A 22,115-nucleotide genomic window follows, 5' to 3' on the forward strand; every position below is an offset into this window, starting at 1 on the left:
TGTGTTGCAAGCCAGGAAAATGTTCACTCACACGGCCATTATTAGGCTATGAGGCAAGTTTAAAACTATATCAGTGAGGTGAACTTATAGCAGCAGAAGCTATGGTTTTGATGTGGTGTGGCAATGTTCACCACATGGAGAAGCTGAAACCTGCTTGCCTATTAGCGTTCAAGTGACATGGACCTCTTACTTACCCACTTCCTTTGGGGAAATCAGAAGTCCAAAGAAGACAATGACCCCTCCAGCAAACTGCACTGATGCTGTCACCAGGAAGGCATACTGGAGAGGAGAGAGAATAAAAGCAATGTTTTCACATTGCTCTGGGACATCTCATTCTAAATTAAACATTTGTCCCTATTTTTCCAACCGCTTTTCAGTCACACAGGCGATGCAATGAGACACGCAATTTCTCTGTACCTCAACATTGTGTGAAAATAAGCCATACCAACACAACTACCTCCATAAGCCTAGAAACATGCCCCTACCTCTGGAATAGCCTCTATCCGTTTCACCTCGCTGGAGGGGGAGCACTGGAATGGAGTACATGGTGGCGAGGAAGGAGATTAACCACTTCACACCAGATTATATTCACTTTCCTTTTAAGCAGGCAGAAAAAGAACATTGTGTCTTACAGAAATGGCCACAGCTGGCACTTCCCTGCTCTTTGTGGTTAGAAGGCAGAATACATACAGGCATCTACCATTCAGAAGGTTGAACCCTAATGAAAGTTCCTGGAGATTAGCTCTCTGTGGGCAGACAGGAATAAATTAAAATATTAAGCTATGGTACCTGTACAATACTTTTCAAGTTTGTGCAATAAAGACCTTCAGGCACCTAAGAAGAGCTCATGAACATTTTTCCGTTCACAATCTGCTGCTTTTAGGTTTTCCATCAGAGTAAATATTGGAGATGTGTGCATTTAATCCCTGAATATTGCCTCATTCTCAGGTCATTAACTATATAATATTGCTCTGCAAATAGGGATGTGAATGACTAGTCACTCCCCTGCCTTGATGCCTCTATCAGAAAGAGGCAGCAAGTGGGAGAGGGAGGGAAGAGAAGGGGGTGCTTCAAAGTGGAAGCGCCGCGTACAGCCTGGGGCCAGCTGGGAGTCCCCCACTGGTCCTGCAGCACTTTTGCCTTTGAAGTGTAGCAATAGCCCTGGGGCTGTTGCTACACTTCAAAGGTGGAGGCGCTCTTATTGGCTAATTGAATTGTCAATGCAAATTTTACATCCATATCTACAAGGGACAGGAATGGGGTTAGGGCAGGAGAGCAAGGAGAGTCTGTCCTAAAATTCAGGTTGTATTGTCCAAAAGATGAAGACTGGAATAGCAGTCAGTGCACTGGCCAAGCTGGAGAAGCCCCGCTGGTAGGAGGAGAGAGAGAAGACTGCCTACAGGGGGGTCTTTGTGAAAGGCCCTTGACTTTGGAGCTTTTCTCCCCAAACTTGGTCCAGCTCAGCTCATTTATGACCTTTAAGTCATGACACAAAGTCCTCTGGCTTTTGGTGATAAGATGGGTTTAACGTCTTCTCTTTGTTGCTTGGCCATTGCTGGGCATAGACGTATGGTAGATCAAGTCATAACTTATAATACTTGTATATTTTGGTACTGTCGAGAGCACTTCAAGCCAGGGATAGAAACTCTTTCAACCTGTATAATTCAAAAATCAATACATACATCTACCCAAAGGAACTATTTTTACCCAAGTGATGGTTTGCAGTCAGGGAAGGACTTTTGTTTTTAATTGCAATACTACTGTTCTGAAGTACCAAATTGCACCTGCTCGAGCCAGGCAGGCATAGCTCACAGGGATGTCATAAAGGAGGCTCTCTTTCTTAGACTCTGCTAAAAATCTTACCAGATGCTCACTGAACACAGTCAGATTGATCTTCTCACTGATTATTTTCATATCCCATCCCCCCAAAGAGAAGGAAAGCACAAACTCCACTGTGAGAACGACATTTCAAATTTTAGCCTATTTTGACCTAGCTTCTTTTTAAAAGATATCTTAATGCTAGTAAGGTGCACATTTCTATCTAACATGGCTACACTTCTATCACTATTCTTAATGTTAGTAGGAAGGGAATTTTTCACTCATCCATAACACAGACACAGCTGAAGGTATTTTACTTGACCTTCCAGAAAGTATTTCCCTTCAGGAGGAAGCCCAGAACGGACAATTTCAGCCCAAAAGATGGCTGTTTTGAGAAGTTGAAAATAGCTGAAAGTAGGTAGTTATAATGAAAACAGTTTTGCTGACATAATCAGATCATAATTTGGGTATTTTTCCATAAGAATCCATAGTAATTGCTAATCTTTGTTAAATGCTCCCCAAAGCAGTGGCATGCCCATATCCATAAGCTAATAGACGTCCAGGCCGGATGTTGCTGTTAAGCAGTGGTGCATCAGCCAACTGATGTGCAGCATTCAATCTCTCCAAAATGGGTAAGTTTTAAAGGAACACAGCCCTTCCAAGCTCATGCAATATCCCATACTTTCTAGGGTTAAGAAGGAAAGGAGAGGTTCACTATGCTCTGTCTTCCACATATCACTACAGAGATAGAGGGAGCAGCCTTTCCCCCATAGACCAGGAAAAGAAAAACACAGATAATTTATCTGCTCTTCTGGTCTCAGTGGACTAGAGACAGGGAAAGAGTCCCTAGGATAAGCCAGCCCTTATGCATAACTCCAAGTTCAATAGCAAATACTCACCTCATAACCATACTGAAGAACACAGGAGGCGAGGAATGCTCCCAAAATGTTCCCCACGGACGCACAGGCACTCCAGAGTCCAAACACAAAACCCCTCCTGAGAGAATAGAGCAAAATGGAAGGGGAAAAGGGGTAGGAGAAGAGACAGAACTGGCTTTAATTGACCTGCAATACTACTAAATTCTCCACTCCCTCCCCACGCAGAAGCAGCTTCGTTTAAAATAAAATATGCTGTAAAATAATCAGCTCATGGTTGTCAAGTCTATCTATCATGTCTCATTCTGTTACACTTAAGTCAAACTAAGGTATAAGTCAGTGGTGTCAACACCAGCCCAGATCCAGTCCACAGGACACCAGGTGCATTTATCCATGTAATTCTGAGAAATTCTGATTCTACAGCAGGTCACACCCTTATGAACGTGACCTGCTGTTGCCTTGCTTTAGGTGATCTGAAACAACCTTCAGAGATGTCTGAAACCTTTAAAATCTAACGACAACACTTTATGGGGACAGATTTTCCAATAACCTAGCTCTGCGGTTGTCAGGTATGCTCACAGTTACTACAATTGTGTGTTCAAACCAAGTTTTATATACGTCAATAGCTAAATCAACAAAGAGCCAAAAACATACTCTGACTCAAAATGAAAAACAAGTGTTCCTGTAGCACCTTAGAGACTAACAAATACATATATACAATCAGATGAGCAGAATGAGGAAGTGGGTTTTACCCACTGAAGCTCATGATACTATTTATATATGTTTGGTAGTCTCTAAAGTGCTACAGGACCACTACTTGTTTTTAAAGTTGCCGACTAACACAGCTACCCCCTCTGATACACCAAAACGAAAACTATTTTATTAGTGTTAAATCTGTTATATAGTGAATAAATTACTGTATTTCATATATGACAAGAGGAGTTAATTATTTATGTCATTTGCTGCTTGTCAATGCTCAGGTTACAATAGGTAAGTACACAGTTATCAGTTGGCAAGCATAACAGGATTTGCCAGAGAATTGTTTTGATGTGGCAATTTCAGCTGAGACCACCATTCTGCATCACAGATAAGGTACCAAACCAAGGAGAAATATAAAGTACCCGGCTTTTCCAAACCAGTTGCCCATGATGGCAACAACACAGGGCCAGCCAGTGGACTGCAACAAGCCATTCACAACCCATAGGCAGGAGTAGAACCATTTGTTGTAGAAATGTAGCCATTCTGTGAGAGTGCCAAAGACAAACTCCTGTGGGAAAAGAGAGGAAAACTGAGGCTGCTACAAATCTTTCAGGCTGAACAGGCATGTCAATGGAACATTGAAAAGGGGAGGAGGGAGAAGGAAGTGGCTGAATGCGTATGTTTTACATTTTATTCAAATGACAGCATCTCCAACAACTCAGTGTTCCTAACACTGTGCTCAGGCAACTTATCCAAAATAACTATCCCACACCTTAACAGCAAGCCCGTTATTTCAAAATATAAATGGGCTCGCTACTCTGACATCCCTGTAAACCTCATTCCACAAGAAGTAAAGGATGTTTCGGAATAGTGGGTTATTTCAAAATTATGAAATTAGCTATTTTGAAATTGATTCGAAATAAGCTACATAATGTGTATAGCTCAAATTGCATAGCTTAGTTCGAGCTACACATACAGTGTAGATACATCCTTATAGTCAGAAAGCTTTTCCTAATATCTAACCTAAATCCTATACAGTAAGCTGATTACTTCTTGTCCTGCCATCAGTGAATATGAAGGGAAAAAATACCAATCTCTGTCCTCTTTATAATTATTTTTTAACATATCTGAAGATTTAACAGCCCCTCCCAGACCTCATAGTCTTCTCTTCTCTAGATTAAGGTGAGGTCTGGACCTAAATCTTAGGTCCATCTAACAATGCTGCTCATGGATGTGAAAAATTCAGATCTGAGACACACAGTTAAGATGACATACAGTGTTGAAATCACAAGGTCAGTGTTTCTTAAACTGTGTTCCATGGCACACTGGTGTGCCGCAGAGAACAACAGAGTTCAAAATTGGCCACCCTTAATGGGACAGGCGATTCACCCCCCCCCCCTTTTTTTTTTGCTCATTAACTTTTCCCCGGGCCTCTTTTTTTGGGGGGGGGGAAGGGAGGGGAGGGGAAGGGGCTCAACAAAAAGTCCTTGGTGTTTCTCATAAAAAAATATTGTTTGGTGTTCCTCCATCTTAAGAAGTTTAAGAAACACCACATTAGGTCAATGGAAAAATTCTTCTGCCAACCTCGCGGGAGCAGATTAAGTACAGCGATGGAAAAAACTGTAACAAGTGTCTACATTACAACAGTATAGCTGCTGTTGTAGAGCTTGTAGTGTAGACATACCCTAAACATGAAGAAAGGTTGAAACAACTGGGCATAAGTCATGTTTTCTACACCTCTTCTGTTGCTCCCTCTGGACAGTGAACCAGTCTGACAATGAACCATTGATAACTATTCTGTGAATATGATTTTTTTCAACCAGTTGTGCATCCATCTTACGATAATTTAATCAAGTCCATATTTCCCTAATTTGCTTATAAGAAGGTCATGTGGGACCGTGACAGAAATGTTAGCGCTAATCTACATTATCCAGGATAAACAAAGCATGCTTTGTGATGCATAAATCAAGTATACAGTATGCGTTTTACCCATATTTGCAAAATGCAATAATTCACCAATAAGTCTCCCAGTCATTGGGATGAATGAAGGTAATGGGCATATGCATATCCATGCAATGTTAATGAATAAGAACCAAACCAGATAAAATGCAGTCAATGTTTATCCATGGAAGCTTGAAACTGAAGTCTTTCCTTATAGACATTTCCTTGAGATTTTTTTCACCCACCACCAGATGCAAAAATCAAGTAACTTAACACTAGTATATTAGTGTTCTCTTTTAAGATGAAAAATGATTTGTTTGGAAGGAAAGTAATTGTAAAATGTCATATGGGTTTGGAAAACAGTGCTGACACACAGAAAAGAGACTGAAGAAGAGAATGTGTAGGCCCAGATTTGAGCCCCTCATACTCTCTTCAAGTCTTAGGTCACACTCACATTTGAAGAAAGACTCCGCTTTCCTTTCACAAATGCATACTGTCACAAAGGCTTTACAGGGGTTAGGGGTACTTTTGTGTAGACCTCAAACTCTGGCTATTTTATGTAATGATCAATCTGGCTCTATGCCAAATACCAGAAACAACTATTTGTCAGGAAGCTCCAAAAACAAAAACGATCTAAATAAAGGCATTCTGAACATCTTAGCATGATACTCTCCAGATAACACCACTTAGGAAGAACTGGGGTTAAGGCAAATATTATCACTATGCCAACCATTGCACCCACAGACGAAGGTCAGATAAATTCTGCCACTCTAAACAAAAACAAGAGCCAAGTGTTCCAGAGGGGAGGAACGTTTCTAAATCACAGTAATCACTGCTCACCAAAGACAAATTTTTCAACTTACCACTAAAGCAGACGAGCACATGCCAAAAGACAAGACCCATCGTAAATTCAGACGATCCCCAACTATGCCACTGACAAAGAGACCCTAAGAACACAGATGAGTATGTTAAGCATAGCCACATAGTTTACATTTGTTTTCAAAACAATTTGTAAGAAGAGTTAAAGGAATGCTGGGACAAATGGACAAAAACACTTGTAGCAGTCAAAACTGACTCCAAAATCAAGTGTGTAGAAGTTTGGTAGTAGTATTTGTTTTTACAAAATCTAATACAAACAGAAGTGTCTCCATGAACTTGTGCACCTGAAATTTCAATGACAATAACTTTGTTTTGACAGAGGCTCTCCTGCAACACTTGCAATCCAAACATGGCAGCATTGTGGTAATGCACAACTTCACCCCTGTATCTTTTTTCAGGAGTCTGATTTGTCTTGTGTAATCCCAAGTGTCACATCGCTTAAAAACTACTTGCTTACAAAATCAGATCTAAAAATATAGAAGTGTCACAGCACACTATTAATGAAAAATTGCTTGTGGCTCATTTTTACTGTACAATTATAAAAATAAACCAGTTAGAATCTAACTTGTGCTTAAGTTTCAGTGCAGAGCAGTGTGAACGTGTCATTGAAATTTTAGTATAAAATTGTATTGGTACAGACTTCACTAGTGCTCTTTGTGTCATCTGTTGTAAAACTAGGCAAATATCTAGATGAGTTAATGGGTCCCTTAGAAAACATGAATCTCTGGTTGAGAAACACTGCACTAGATCCAGAAAGTGGCACTGATTAGACCAGTGGTTCCCAACCCTTTTTACACCGGGGACCAGCAAACCCACTCTCAAACTTTTGGCAGACCAGCAACGTTTTATTTGCATATTCATTATGCAAACAATGAATATGCAATAGAATGTTATTGGTCCACTAAAAGCCCCAGCCTCCAGAGCGCCCCCCCCCCCCCGGGCCAGTCCTAACTCCTAGAGCCCCCCACCCCTCCACAACCCCCCAGCGCCAGCCACTGACCTAAAAGTCTCCTTCACCCAACCCCCCCAGTGCCAGACTCCCGGCCTCAGAGCCCACCAGTGCCAGCCCCCAACCCAAGTACCTCAGTGCCAGCCCCCCCCTTAGAGCTTCCCACCACCAGATCCTCCAGTGCCAGCATCCTGTTTCCAAAGCACCCCCCCCTCCCCGTACCAGCCCCCTGTGCCCAATATTAGACATGTCCCTAGAGGGCCCCAGTGCCAGCCCTGCCCCCGTAGCCCACCCACTGTTAGTCCCAACCCCAGTGCCAGCTCCCCACCCTGGATGTCTGTGCCTCCCAGTGCCAGCCCCCCACCTTAGTGACCCCCCACCCACTAACCCGATGCCCAGAGCCCCCAGTGCCTTCTCCGCCCCCCTCAGCTAGCCCTGAGATCCCTCCCAGCCACCAGCTAAGCACTGCTGCCTGTGTTGCAGCTACTCAAAGGTTGCCATGCCGAGCACCACACAGCCCTGCTGCCATGCAGCAAACCACTCTTCTACGGCTGGGAGGAGACCCCGCCGCGACCAGTGCTGGTTGGCTGCGAGGCAGGGCAGGACATCTCTCTCCCAATAGCCAGGCGGGAGGGGCAGGCGCTGGGCAGTGTATCCCAGCCCCAACTCCCAGAGTGCCAGGCTATGGACTGGTGGTTGGGAACTGATGTATTAGACTAGGAAAAAAAGTGAAATTTATAGTCTATTTTTGGTGTTTAACCATGGATAAATCCAAAGCAAACAGAACAATGAAAACTTAATTAACCTTTAATTACTTGTGTTATCAGTAGCACTATGGATTAAGAAATTTGCATAAGTTTAGAAAGAGGACATAAAAGGATGCTGTCAGGTTAAGAAAAACCCATCCACTTCAGAGTGATACGAGTGTCCCAAACAGCAAGCCTCCTGTGGTACAAACTGCCACGCACTAGGAGACACTCCACCATGTACCATATGCTGATGTCACACCTACTGCTACAGGAGACTTCGGTAAGGAGCCCAAGTATAGGGAGATGGCCAGTGTGTGCCTTTTGCAGAGTGTTACCCTGCAAGGTGCAAAACCACTTGAAAAAGCTTCCCTAAGTTTGGGCAACATATACCTGGGCCCAGTAACATCTCACCTCAAATATTTTAGCCCAGGGATAGGGAACCTTTTTTGGGTCAGGGGTCACTGAACCACAGAAAGTGCACAAGGCATTTTTTTGATCCTATGACCCTTCTCCCCAAATTCCTCTACTATCTGGCTCCTTGCTGTCAAACTTCTGTGGTGGGTGTAGGGATGTCAGCACCTAGTCAACTATCCGATAAGCATAAGCATCCTATCAGAGGCAGAGGAGAAGGGAGGAGCAGGAGATGGTGCTGCTGGGGGGGCAGGGGGAAGAGCCATCTTAAAAGCTGCTTCCCCACAGCACCATATCTGCAGGGGGGCAGAAGCATAGTGGGGGACCAGGCACAAGCCAGGAATCAGCTGATTCCTGGTTCGCGCCGGGTCCCAGATACCACGCTTCTGCTTTTTAAATGCATCTAAAAAGTGGAGCTACAGTGGGGTTCGCTCCTGGGAGCAACTCCACTGCCACTCTGCAGTTGCCCCCTTATTGACTAATCGATTAGTTGGTAAAACACAATTTAACATCCCTAAGTGGATGTGACAAACTGTTAGAGCATAGCCCTGGAGACAATACTGGATTCTAGGTGACCTGAAAGAGGTTGTTGGCGGGACAGGGAAGGTACATTTAAAGCAGATTATATGCTGCCTTTTAGCACCGCTATTTGGGGCATGCAAATCTTAAACCTGTTTGAAGACCCCTTAAAAGATGCAACTTACCTGGTGTGGAGTGATGGAAGCCCAAGAGACTCTGTTCACTTCCCAAATCCCAATTTTTAGCTAGGCCCAGAGAGCAGATCCCATCCCCTTCATGCTCACCATCCTACCTACCCCAACTTTGGCAGCTCTGATTAAATTTTACTCACCACAGCATAGGAAAAGAGAAAGATAGTGTCCAATGTCCCCAGGAAAAGAGTGGCATCTTCTGCATTGGGAAATAAATGGCTGCTGTTCCAGAGCTACAAAGGGAAACAATTGCATTGTGAGTCTTCTAGAGAGGCAGATCTCATCCTACCATACACAAGAAACCCCTGGGCCCAGTAACATCGCACCTCCGAAATATTTTAGCCTAGTGATAGGGAACCTTTTTGAGGTCAAGGAGCACTGAACCACAGAAAGATTAGTGGGGGGCCACACACAAGAGATGTGGCCCCCAACTTAGAAGGAGAAAGACACTCTCCACATTCTCCCCCCACACCAGAGCCTAGGGAGACTCAGCCTAGTAGATTTTGTATGGTCCAGCCCCAAGATGGAGCAGTGGCAGGGCTAGAGCGCCAGCGTGGGCACCCCAATGCTGGGAGGGATCTGAATCTTGGGGGCTAGATCCAGGCAAGCCAGAGGACCCCTCTAATCCTCGGGCCAGAGGTTCCCCACCCCTGTTTTAGCTCACTGATTGAGTAAGGACCAACTGTGACTTTAAATTCTATGAAAAGCACTTTTATCCTGCTAGATACCTCAACCAATTTCTAGCACAGCAGGAGTGAGAAACACTGCAATTAATATTTAAGGTAACAGTGCTCCTGACCTACATGCTGCTTTATATAGAATGCCTGTGATATCAAGATCTTGCAATTTACATTAAATGGGTTACAAAAGAAGACTATGGGGGGGGGGGGGGAGAATCAAGGGGAAGAGATACATTGTTCTTGGGAGAGTGATATTTACAAATAATTTAGATCACTTATTTTGTTCCAATTGTGTGTTAAACTTGTAGTTCAATTTTATTTTCAATACGATATAAACAAAGGAAGGATTCAGTAGCCCCAGAGCTGAAAATAATAACAGAGCACAGGTTGAAAGTAGCAAGCTTTGAGGAGTAGGAGGAGATAAGAGGGGTGAGGGAAATCAACTTTTAAGAAGAAATGTCCTAAGCTCAACTTTTATGAATTCCATTTTAGGTTTTGCCATAGATTAAGGTCTTTCCAGCAGGGATCACCTGTTAATTTGCAAAATGATGTCCTAATCCAGTGGCACCCATCAACACTATCTTATTCTCTCCTCTTAAGATATATTTTACAAATGTGCTCCTGTTTGTCCATCTGTGAGTCCATTTGTTCAAGAACTCCTCCTAAATGGTAAGAGCTAGGACCACCAAATTTGGGATGCTGCTTCCTTTTCCCTAACTTAAAGCAAATTTAGGGTTTGGTTATACCAGGATAATGACATGTGCCTGAAATTCAATTCATTTTATGAGAAACAAAGGGAGAGGTCTGGGAGGAGGGGTAGTTACACCATAGAACCTTGATGGGGGGGGGGGGGGGGGGGGGGCGCGTGGCCATCTGTAAGGGAGCCAGAGATGGAGACAAGGACAGCTCTAACTCCACTGAACCAGCAGGGGGAATGGGGGAGAAAGGGACAGCTATCTACTCTATATATTTCAGGGAGTGTCTGTTTACATCCCAGCAGGGGACATGCACCTTTCCCACCAGCTGTGCCCACTATAGCAGCAGTGGAAAGGCACTTCTCACTTTGCCCCAAGCTGTGGTGAGAAGAGAGGACTGGGATTGTCCTCTCTCCCCGGCTTAGCCTACATACTGAAGTCCTCACCCCCACCCCCACCCCAGAATAATGATTTAAATTAAGACAAACAAAACTTATTTTAGATAAGAACCCAAGCAACGCCAGGTAAATCTTCCAGTTGTAATAATATAGGATAGCTGTGCTTCCACCCATCTCATTGCCTAAATTCAGATCAGGCCCGGCTGTATTTGGAGTGTCTCTACCTAATACTGGTCACATCTAACCTTACTCAGCTTAGGTTATCTGACCAGGCAGCAGCCGATAGATGGGGCTGCTATTTATTTATGTTTTTTTTAAAAAAAGCAGATGGTTAAAAAAAGAGATGCAATAAAGAAGTGAAAGCCACTGAAGAAAACTATTGCTGCCACTAGAGGTCAGTAGTATCCATCGGACCATCTACTAACTAGCCTGCTAATGATGGGCATGTAAGGAGGAGTGATTAAATACGGATTAATAGAGTACACTTTGTACATTTTACAACACTCAGTCTTGACAAATTGGAGAAACAGTCTGAAATCAACAGGATAAAATTCCATAAGGAGAAATGCAAAATACTACACTTGGGAATAAACAATCAAGTGCATAAACACAGTGTGAAATGACTGCTTAGGAAGGAGTACAGGCAGTCCCCGAGTTACGTGGATCCGACTTATGTCGGATCCGCAGTTACGAACGGGGCTTTTCTTGCCCCGGAGGACTGGAGCGGCGGGACGCCCAGATGCGCTGCAGTCCCGCCGCCCCCGTCCTCCGGGTCGAGAAAAGCTGCTCCACGTCTCCCTGGTCTGCTGGGGAGGGACCCCCCCCCCCCCCCCCAACAGACCACGGAGACGCAGAGCAAAGCCGCGGAGCATGCCCGCAGCGGGACAGCCCGGGCGCGCCTGGGCTGTCCCGCTGTGGGCGTGCTCCAAGGCTTTGCTCCCCGTCTCCCTGCAGACCAGGGAGACGCAGAGCAAAGCCGTGGAGGACGCGGGCGGTCTCGCCACCCGCGTCTCCCTGGTCTGCTGGGGGGGGGGGTGCAGCTAGTGCCCCCCCTCCCCCCCAGCAGACCAGGCTTTTCTTGCCTACGCCTGGGGTAGAGCAGCTGGGGCGCCCCCGGGTTGGTCCCGCAGCGCCGCTCCTCGGCGCTACTGTACCAACCCGGCAGCACCCCAGCTGCTCTGCCCCAGGCGTCCTGATTCAGCCGCTGCTGGTCAGTTTCAGCAGTGGCTGAATCAGGACGCCTGGGGCAGAGCAGCTGGGGTGCTGCTGGGTTGCTCCAGTAGCGCCGAGGAGCGGCGCTACTGGAGCAACCCAGCAGCACCCCAGCTCTGCCCCAGGCGTCCCCAAGTCAGCCGCTGCTGAAACTGACCAGGGACTGACTACAGGAAGCCCGAGGCAGAGTTGCTCTGCCCCGGGCTTCCTAGAATCAGCCGCTGATCAGTTTCATCAGCAGCTGACTTGGGGACACCTGGGTTTCTTAAGTTGAATCCGTATGTAAGTCAGAACTGGCGTCCAGATTCAGCCGCTGTTGAAACTGATCAGTTTCAGCAGCGGCTGATGCCAGTTCCGACTTACATACAGATTCAACTTAAGAACAAACCTACAGTCCCTATCTTGTACGTAACCCGGGGACTGCCTGTATTGCAGAAAAGGATCTGGGGCTATGGTGCATCAAACTAAATGCAAGTCACAGTTATAATACTGTTGCAATAAAGTGTGTGGGGGGGGGGAAATGTGTCTGGGATGTTGTGACTGAATGAACCCCTACATTTGTACCACTGTAATAATCTTTGGATTCTAATTTTCTCTCTCGTTCTTTCACCTATGATGACAAAGAAACCAGCCCTCTGGAGGATGAGGACAGATCCTTCCTTGAGAATTTGATCACCCATGTTGCTTGGAACAAGTGGTAAGGATTTTACCTGGGAGCCAAGTCTAGTTTAAGTCTTAGCTATTAGGAAGCATTTTATCTTTATCCCTTTTGTAATCACTTCTGACTTAAATACTCTGTACTCAAACTCTCTGTAGTTAAACTTCAATTTTTTTAAAATCAAAACTAGTCCGGTGCTGTGTTCAAACTAAGGTTACCAAACAGTTCAAAGTAGCAAACTATTGGATATTGATCCCTTAGAAGTGCAACAGATCTTTAATTTCTAAACTGTTCAGGAGAGGGTGCATAGTGCACAACACAAACTTTTGGGAAATTTTGGGCCTGCGTGTATGTTGGGGTCACCTTGCAAGTGTTAAAACCAAGGCTGGCAGAAGCCAGAGTGTAACTGGCATGTTGCTGAAAGGCTTCTGGGGTCAGAGTTGCTGGATAAGATCTGTGGCTCCACCTACCCACCTCCCTCCCTATCTCCCTACCTACCTCTGAATGCTGTTTAAGTGGCTCAGGTTGGGAGTTACAACAGCTTCTGAGTGTTTTGCATTTCTGAAAATCCAGTTACTTAATCAAATGTTTAAATGTGGTTATATCAGCCTACTTTTAGGCAGCCTGTTAGGATCATCTTGGTCTTTACACATAACTAGTTTGGATTGTAGCATAATTTTCTTTCCTCCTATGTCTTACAGAAGGAACTCAAAAGTACTACCACTAAAAAAAACCTATAACCATGATGTTACTAACACCTCTACTTCTTAGATGAAACTCGCTCCATTACTCATTTCATACAGCTGCATCAGAAGCAGAAACCAGTGGGGTTTCCATCTTTTTCATTCTGCTGACTACCACACAAATTCCTGAGGATCCAGTTCCCATCCCAACACCATAAATCCCCACTTCTCAGAAAGTTTCTCTCTGTGGCCCACTACAAAAGGTTCTGCTGATCATTAGTGGTTCGGCGAATATAGTATGGGAGCTACTCTTAAATCACCTGAAACTCCTATCTTTACAATAGTGATAGAAATGTAGCCGTGTTAGTCTGGTGTAGCTGAAACAAAATACTGGACTATGTAGCACTTTAAAGACTAACAAGATGGTTTATTAGATGATGAGCTTTCGTGGGCCAGACCCACTTCCTCAGATCAGATAGTGGAAGAAAACTAGTGGAATAGTTTTCTTCCACTATTTGATCTGAGGAAGTGGGTCTGGCCCACGAAAGCTCATCATCTAATAAACCATCTTGTTAAAGTGCTACATAGTCCTGTATTTTGTTTCAGCTATCTTTACAAGTACTCAAGCAGCAAGGGGTATTTCTGCCCCCCCTCCCCCAAAATCTCTTTCACACCAGGGTCTGAGCTAATCCATTCACACACTAGGTCCATTCACATGGTAGCATTCACGTGTCTGTATCAAAACTTGCCAGACCAGCTGATAGCCTTACTGTTCTTACCTCATATGGATGGAGCTCAATGGCTGTGTCATTTAGACAGGAAGGCGTCCATTGGCTGGAAATGCTGACCTTGACATTGCTAAATGTCTTTCTGGAAGCATGGAGCAGTGAGTAACTGCAAGACAGAGAGTGAACACACACAGGTTTGCCAGATCTTCACTGCATAAGAATGTGTGTGGAATTTTGGGTCCTTTTCACAATCTGCTTCAGGGGCCAACTAAGAGCCTATTCTTTACTTTTGGTGGGAGTGGAAATATTCTAATTTGCAGTTGAATAGTCTGATTGTTGTTAGCATGGGGAGGAAAGCCAGGCCTAGGAATGTGATCATCATCTCAATTTGGAGGGACAGATTTAAAAAAAAGGGGGGGGGAGAGAGCTGGGGGTGAGTGAAACGTTATATACTCATCAACACACACACAAAAACACTTTGTCAGCTGATCAGTACCACAGGGTCTCATCTACAGACTGGCCAGATATTCTCTCCCCTCAAGAACACTGTATGAAGAATTCGCTGTACATAGTATGCAGAGAAAGAGAAGAAAGTTTACCAGCATTAATGGCATAGCACTTCCCACTGGTTAGAGCTCTTATTCAATGCGCTCATTGTTGGGATTGAGGGTTTATTTTCCCCTGCTTTTGGAAGGCTCCACTTGCTGCAATGCAGAATTACACTACAGAAGAGTCAAAGCAAGAGGGATAGGTCAATGAAGTCCTTCATCACGAGTACTATTTATATCAGTGGTGTTCAATTTCTTCTCATTTGTGGACCCCTAAAAATGTTGAATGGAGGTATGGTCTCTTTTTGGAAGTCCTTGGCAGTCTGTGGAACCCATGAGGGCCCACAGACCACAGGGACATTCCTCCCCACACTAACAACAATCAAGAGTATCTAGCTGCACATTGGAGTGCTTCAACTCCCACCATAAATAAATAATAGGTTCTTAGCTGGCCCTCAAGACCACTAGTCTATGGTAACAAGTACTTTTTGTGGACTTCTTAGATGTAGTCTGCAGGCCCCCCAGGGGGTCTGTGGACCACAGGCTGAGAAATCACTGATATGTCAATATTCACACTGGGGTGCATACATTTTGTGATCTGAACAGACAGGAAGCCCCGGCACAACATTACTGACACCATGCTTCCCTCCACATATCATTATTACTATTTAGCTATTTATAGAACCAAGGGCCAGATATTCTCTTTATACACCCTTCCCTTTCCTCCACATGTTCACTAGGGATATGAATGGGCAACCAGCTATCCAATAGCATCACACGAACCAGGTGATGCCTACCAGGTACCAGTTAACTGGTATCCAGGAGCAAGCTCCCGCCTCCCGCCAATGTGGGGGGGGGTGGTAGTAGCAACTCTGCGCACAGAGGGCTGGGAGCAAGGCGTGGCCATGACCCTTCTCTCCTCACGCAGGGGGCCACCAGCAGCAGCCCAGCAGGGTGAAGGGAGAATCTTGCTTAACTGGTTAACCAATTTAACATAAGGTGAGGAACCTTTTTTTGGTCGGGGGTCACTGACCCACAGAAAAATCAGTCAGGGACCCAGGGCTGCAGGGAGGCGGAGGAATGGGATGGGACTGGAGTGCCAGCGCGGGCTTTCCAATGCTAGAGGAGGCCCTAAGCCTGAGGTGCCAGATCCAGGGGCAACCCAGGGGCTGCATCTGGCCCTCAGCCCTTAGGTTCCCTACCCCGATTTAACAGCTTAATGGGGATTTTACATCCCTAATGCTCACTCCACCCCCCAACCTCAAGTGAATGCCTTGGGTTATGCAAACCCAAGAGTGGCCCAACATACCTGAAGAAGGTAAGCAGAAACACAGCAACATGATGGTGAGTGCATTGGGGCACAAGAGCCCTATTTGCAGGCTGCCTCCTCAAAATTCCAGGCACAGCCATCCTTCGGGCCTCACCCTACTTCTGGCCCTTGGCCTCACAGGCTGGAAGGTTAGTTTAGGTCATTTCTCTTCTCACTTAAAAGAAGGGGGAAAAAGTTGAAGAAAAGCTCTGGTATAAGACAAGGTCCAGCAAAGGAGCTGGAATACAGTAAGAGATACAATGCTATGCCACTTTTCTCCAGTTAAGTTTAAGTCTTCTAAACTGCCCTTCAATATTCTATAGACCTCTGCTTCCAGTTCATCAGTTTCTCTTTTCCTGGCACCAGTAATGCCTGGAACAGTCGCTCTCATGCACCAAGCACCTTCATAGTCCTCCTCTAAACCCATTTCTTTAACATATACTTCTGATGTCCAATCTGTCTGGGTTTTAAAGGGTGTTCACTAGCTGACCAACTCCCCAAAAGGGAGGGGGGGTCTCTTCCCAACCTCTGAATTGTTATCTATCCCCTATTCAGATTTGCACAGCTCCGAGTGAAAGACACACAGTGAATGAACACTCTTAGCACCATACAAACGGATCACGAGTGTCTTATTTGCTACTGTTATCTGACTGCCAAGCAGCAGTGTTCTGAAAGCAATAGTTCAGCATTCAAGTGTCTGTCTCTTGTCAGCAACTGCTGGAGTCAAGCGTGTGATTTAGGATTTAAATGTCTTCTTTGCAAATATGACAACAATGAGATATAGACAAAAGAGCAGAATTACATAACTGGAAAAGGGACAGCCTTGCTTATGCAGTGGTGGGGTCTAGTAGATGGGCCTCCTGTCTTACCAATTCTGTGCCCTAAGTTTTAGTCCTATTTTGGCATCTGCCATGATGTACAACATGATGAGCAAGCCACTTAACCTCTCTGCACCGCACCATTTCCATCTACAGATTGATGTTCATACTGCCCCAGCGTTCTGCAGTTGCAAGGTACTGTCAGTGAAAGGATTTTGACACTAAGAATATATCCAAGAGTATCACATCTTATTTAGAGATTTAAGGCTAGATCAGAGAGACAACAGGAAGGTAGGTGTGCACAGTGCTTGCTAAAAAAAACAGGGGGATGAACTAGACCCAAGAGCTTCAGAGGGGTAGCTGAGTTTGTTGTTTAAGTTTTTCCAATTACAGACTAAGAGCCTTTAGCAGCGCCTTAAAAGGCTAACAAAACACACACATTTCTTCAGTCATCTAAAGAAGTAGGTTGTGCCCACAAAAGCTCATGATACCATCTACATATTTTGTTAGTCTTTAAGATGCTGCTAGACTATCCGTTGTTTTTTTTAATAGTGATACAAATGTAGCCATGTTAGTCTGGTGTAGCTGAAACAAAAAACAGGACTATGTAGCACTTTAAAGACTAACAAGATGGTTTATTAGATGATGAGCTTTCGTGGGCCAGACCCACTTCCTCAGATCAAACAGTGGAAGAAAATTGGCACAACAATATACAGGCAGTCCCCGGGTTACATACAAGATAGGGACTGTAGGTTTGTTCTTAAGTTGAATTTGTATGTAAGTCAGAATTAGTACATACTGTAGGGGAAACTCTAGCCAAATATTTCTCCAGAGCTCAGTTTTATTCTCCTACACCTCCCTTCCCTCAGTCCTTTATTCTCAAGCTGAGGTGTCTGCTGAGAAAAGCCGCTCGGCGTCTCCCTGGTCTCCCTGGTCTGCTGGGGGGAAGCAGCTAGTGCGGGGTTGCCTCACCCCGTTTGTAAGTAGGGATCCGATGTAAGTCGGATCCATGTAACCCGGGGACTGCCTGTATACCAAAGGACACAATCAAAAATGAATATGTGGACAAAGCTGGCAACGGGGTTTGTTGCCAGGGAAGGTTCCAGGGTTGGTATTAGTGAAATTTGATTTGTCCTTTTCTTATGTGTTCATTTTTTTTTATTGTATCCTTTGGTATATATGGTTGTGCCAATTTTCTTCCACTATTTGATCTGAGGAAGTGGGTCTGGCCCACGAAAGCTCATCACCTAATAAACCATCTTGTTAGTCTTTAAAGTGCTGCATAGTCCTGTTTTTGTTGTTTAAGTTTTTCTAGACTCAAGAGGTTCCTTCCAACCTGTGACTGGCCAAGCTGGTGAAGACCTTATGCTCAGCTCAATGGCAGTTCTGCGTTTGCCTGTCTGCATATAACACAATCACTTCTGAACTACACATTTGATCAATTCCAAAATTTCTGGGAAAAGTCTAGGCATTATTTTGGGAAAAATCAGAAAGCCATTAGGGGGACAGAGTGCCTATAGGGGATAGATAACAATTCAGAGTTTCAAGCATCTCTACAACTGACTTTAGATTAAAAACAAAAACTAATTAATGGCATTTTCTAAGGCCTCTCTTGCCCCACCCCTCTTCTCTCATAGTTCAACATTTTGATAATTGTTTTTTGTGAGATAAATACAGGTAAGGAAGAGGAGAATGTACACTACTCTGGTCATGGTGGCAGAGATGTGAATATAGAATAGGGACAGACAGATCCCCTGGAATGAAGAGGATGGAAGTGTGTGAAAGGGAATGATGAGGGTTTACACAGGACCCCTGCCATGGGGGAGAATAGGGGACCTGATATGGAAGGCATGGCGAATGGAAGGGAAAAGATGGCTCACAATGAGCTCCTATCTTGGGGAAGAATAAGGAACACTGTTGTACAGATAAAAGGAATTCAGAGGGAGGGGGAAAACACACTGAGCACATGCCATGGGAAGAACCGGGAACTCTAGGGGCTACACAGAAGAAGGTGGGAATGGGGGAGAGGTGAAATACGGCACAGAGCACCCTTGGCAAGGAGGGAGACTTGGTGTGAGTAGGAAAAAGAGAGGAATGTAAGGCACACACAGGGTCTCTGCCCTGGATGAGTGTGGGGTGGAATCTGAACCCTTAAGGACATTTAAAACACTCACCCATCGTGTAGTGAGGCCCTTTAAGGCTTAGTACACAAGGGTCTAGGAAAGTGACAGAGGCAGTTTTGGGGAGAGAAGGCAGTCAAGGAACAGGGACAGGGAAATAGTCTGTATTTGGAGAAAACCTCTGCTGTTATTCTTTTAAGGGAGCAAGAAAACTCCCCTCTCTCCCACACAACCACAGCCAGCTCTGCAGAAAAGGCCTGCAATACCTACATCCTGACTCTGCCCTCGGCACAGACTCAACAGTAAGAGGAGCCACTCTACCCACTAAACCTCAGGCTGCTTAGAGACAAGGACCTGCAGAAAGAGAAGCTGCTGCAAAGTCATAGCTGGCCTGAGGTAATTAACAGAGGGCAGTGCCTGGTAGAAAGCACTGGGAGAAGCCTCCTAACACAAAAAAATGCTTTTGGGAAAAGCTGTATAAACTGAACCCAGGAAAAGGGGTATATTGTGTGTAGCCTCTAAAAGAGAGTGATTTCTGAAAACCCTAGCAGAAGAAACCAAGGAAAATGGGGGCACTGCAGAGTAGTACATTCCCTATGAGAGGGAGCATGTGGAAACCTTGCAGTGAGATACACAACTCCTTATAGGGACAATGGGGAAACCTAGTATGAACCAAGAAGGTCCCACAAAGCACCTGGCACAGTGACAGCTGCACACACAGAGCTGCTAGAAGTGGGGAAATTGCAGGGAGACAATAAAATAGGGGGGATGGAAAGATAGTGCACAGGGAGTTTGTGACTGAAAATGAAAGAATACAAGGAACCCCTGATGGGAGAAAAGTGCTTGTTCTACAGAAACTATGAAGGATGATATTTCCTAGTGTAAGAATATACTCCCAGCTGCAAAGTCAAACAGAAAAATCCCCCTGATTTTAACTGACATCTATTAGGCTCTACATCCCCTCCTTTCCATCAGGGCTGAATTGTTCCCCAAAGCGCATATCCTTAAGCCTACTACAAAGGGGCTCTGGGACTATTATCAGTAGCTATTGGTATGACCAGTCAATTTTCAGATAGTTAATGCTCCCTTTCCCATCTGTTTTATGCAGGTTAAAAAAATGTCAGTACACTATGCTATACAAACATTTAAAACACCACCAGGGTGGAGAGACTTACTCTGTCAACAGTGGCTAGCCAAATCAAATTAGAAACCATTCAATGGGAGTGTTGCAAGCCAGCACACATTCTGAATTCCAGGGAGACTTAGGTTACAGAAAATTGGGCCGAAAGCCAGTTTACCAAAGAGAATATGGCTGGAGAGGAGAAACATAGCATTCCTCTGTCTTCCTTCACATGTGTAGATGCCTTTGTGATGCTTTGCATGTTTGACAGGACTATAATAAAATGGATGCACCTCAAATTTTCAAACACACAATCCAACTGGGAGCACTTAACACTCACCATCCAGTTTCCCTCTGCCTTTTCTGAGGGTACTGGCAGCTGCACCACTTCTCAACTGAGCCCTAGGGAAGAAAAGCAAAGTGTTTATGGAAACCCCTCTGCCTCATGGTTACTCCACAGGTTCCGTTTCCTTCTAGCATTTTTTAAAAGATTCCATTAAAAGAGAAAAATCTTACTTCTAAGGTCTCGTAAGGCACATACACCTGGCAATAAATACATTGAGGCCATTAACTGCTGATGATCTTTGAGTGGCCTAGTGTTCTATAAGCAAAGCACCTATCCAGCTTTCAGCTCAGCCCCAAGTATTTGAAAGATAAATATACAGGGACAACCATTTTTTATTGCAAATCCTAGCAGAAGGTTACAGATAGGGCTGGTTGGGGAGAGGGAAGGAAACAGAGTGTGTACCTGTGCCTCAGAACAGCCATTAGCCTGGCAGAAAGAGCACTCACCTAGGACATAAGAGACTGGTTCAGACCAGATTATTGGGCAAGTCTTAGTCTTGTGTTATTTTCACAAAATAATTCAGTAGGTTGTTAATCTATATTGGAACAAAGCCAAACATTGAAACCTCAAGTTTTCCATGAAACAAATCTTGTTTTCTGGCCAGCCTTAGTTATGACAGCACTTACACTGTAACTGCCCTTTTTTTTCCCCTTCACTTAAGCTAATCTGAAAAAGTGGGTTTTGCCCACGAAAGCTCAGTATACATAGTTTTGCTCGTCTCTAAGGTGCCACAGGACTACTAATTGTTTTTGGAGTTACAACTTAACAGGGCTCCCCCTTGGAGGACTTTCTTTGTTAAGGTCCCCACCCTCAAAGATCTCAAAGTGTTCTTTAAACACTGATGAGTTAGGACTCAATGCTTCTATGACAGTCAAGTAGTATTATCCTCATTTTATTCATGGGCAAAGAAATAGGATGTAAAGGTTTAACTGATTAACCAATAAGCATTGCCTTACTGGCATGCTTACTGGGATAATGGGTTAACCAGCATCTGGAGGGCTGCTCTAGCCCAGCCAGGCCCACTGTACCACAAGTAGGAGGGCTGCTCCAGTGTGCTCTGCCTGTGATGTGGTGGGCAGTTAACCCTGGAGTTTAATTGGTTAACAATTTACACAGGATTTTACATCCCTATAAAGAACACAGATCTCCTGTTTCCCAGTACAGTGGGAATATATCACATAGTAGTCGATCTCAAAGCACAAAGGGAGGTCAGTATCATTTCCATTGTACAGATAGGGAAATACAGGCTCAGAGAGGAACTGATTGGCCCACAGTCTCCTACACGGGCATGTGTGGAGTGAGGGGAAGATCAGTGGTAGAGCCAAGAATACAACTCAGGTCTCCAGAGTCCCAATCCAGCACTCTATCCACTAGGGATATTAAATATCGGTTAACTGAATAGTCGATTAACCTTGTGAATTCTTGTTGGTTACTCGACTATTCTATAGGCCCCAGGGGTGGGGCTGGCAGCCAACGTGCTCTGGCTCCACTCCTGAGGAGCTCCCTGCCACTCTGTATCAGAGGCAGCAGCATGGGGTACCAGGTGGAAGATGGTCCACGAAGGGTTTAAAAAGCAGCTCCCCTCACGGACTGGATACTCGTTGCCCAACGCTGCTGCCTCAGATACAGGGGCAGCAGCGTGAGGTGGCAGCAGCTGCTGACTGGGAAGTGGGGTGGAGGGCTGAGGTCCCAGCCCTCCAACACAAGCTGAAACTAAGACAGGCTGCTCACCTGCCCAGCTCCTAATGCACTTGAACTGCAGAGCCACA

General features: G+C 44.9%; 1 protein-coding gene across 2 annotated transcripts in view; it reads right to left on the minus strand.

Annotated features, from left to right (window-relative positions):
• Window positions 1-22,115, minus strand: part of SLC37A3 (solute carrier family 37 member 3) — a 40,729-nt gene that overhangs the window by 15,253 nt on the left and 3,361 nt on the right. For both annotated transcript variants that reach the window (XM_006133393.4, XM_006133392.4), the window contains exons 2-9: window positions 20,341-20,402; window positions 15,943-16,117; window positions 14,137-14,251; window positions 9,172-9,264; window positions 6,197-6,280; window positions 3,815-3,960; window positions 2,718-2,814; window positions 195-279 (exon numbers count right to left, since the gene is read on the minus strand). In XM_006133393.4, the coding sequence (XP_006133455.1) occupies window positions 195-279; window positions 2,718-2,814; window positions 3,815-3,960; window positions 6,197-6,280; window positions 9,172-9,264; window positions 14,137-14,251; window positions 15,943-16,043 (721 nt within the window). In that variant the 5' untranslated portion in view covers window positions 16,044-16,117; window positions 20,341-20,402. The remainder of the gene's footprint in view (window positions 1-194; window positions 280-2,717; window positions 2,815-3,814; window positions 3,961-6,196; window positions 6,281-9,171; window positions 9,265-14,136; window positions 14,252-15,942; window positions 16,118-20,340; window positions 20,403-22,115) is intronic.

This window comes from Pelodiscus sinensis, chromosome 1 (assembly GCF_052426305.1).
Source record: "Pelodiscus sinensis isolate ZL-2025 chromosome 1, ASM5242630v1, whole genome shotgun sequence".
Lineage (NCBI taxonomy): Eukaryota > Metazoa > Chordata > Testudines > Trionychidae > Pelodiscus > Pelodiscus sinensis.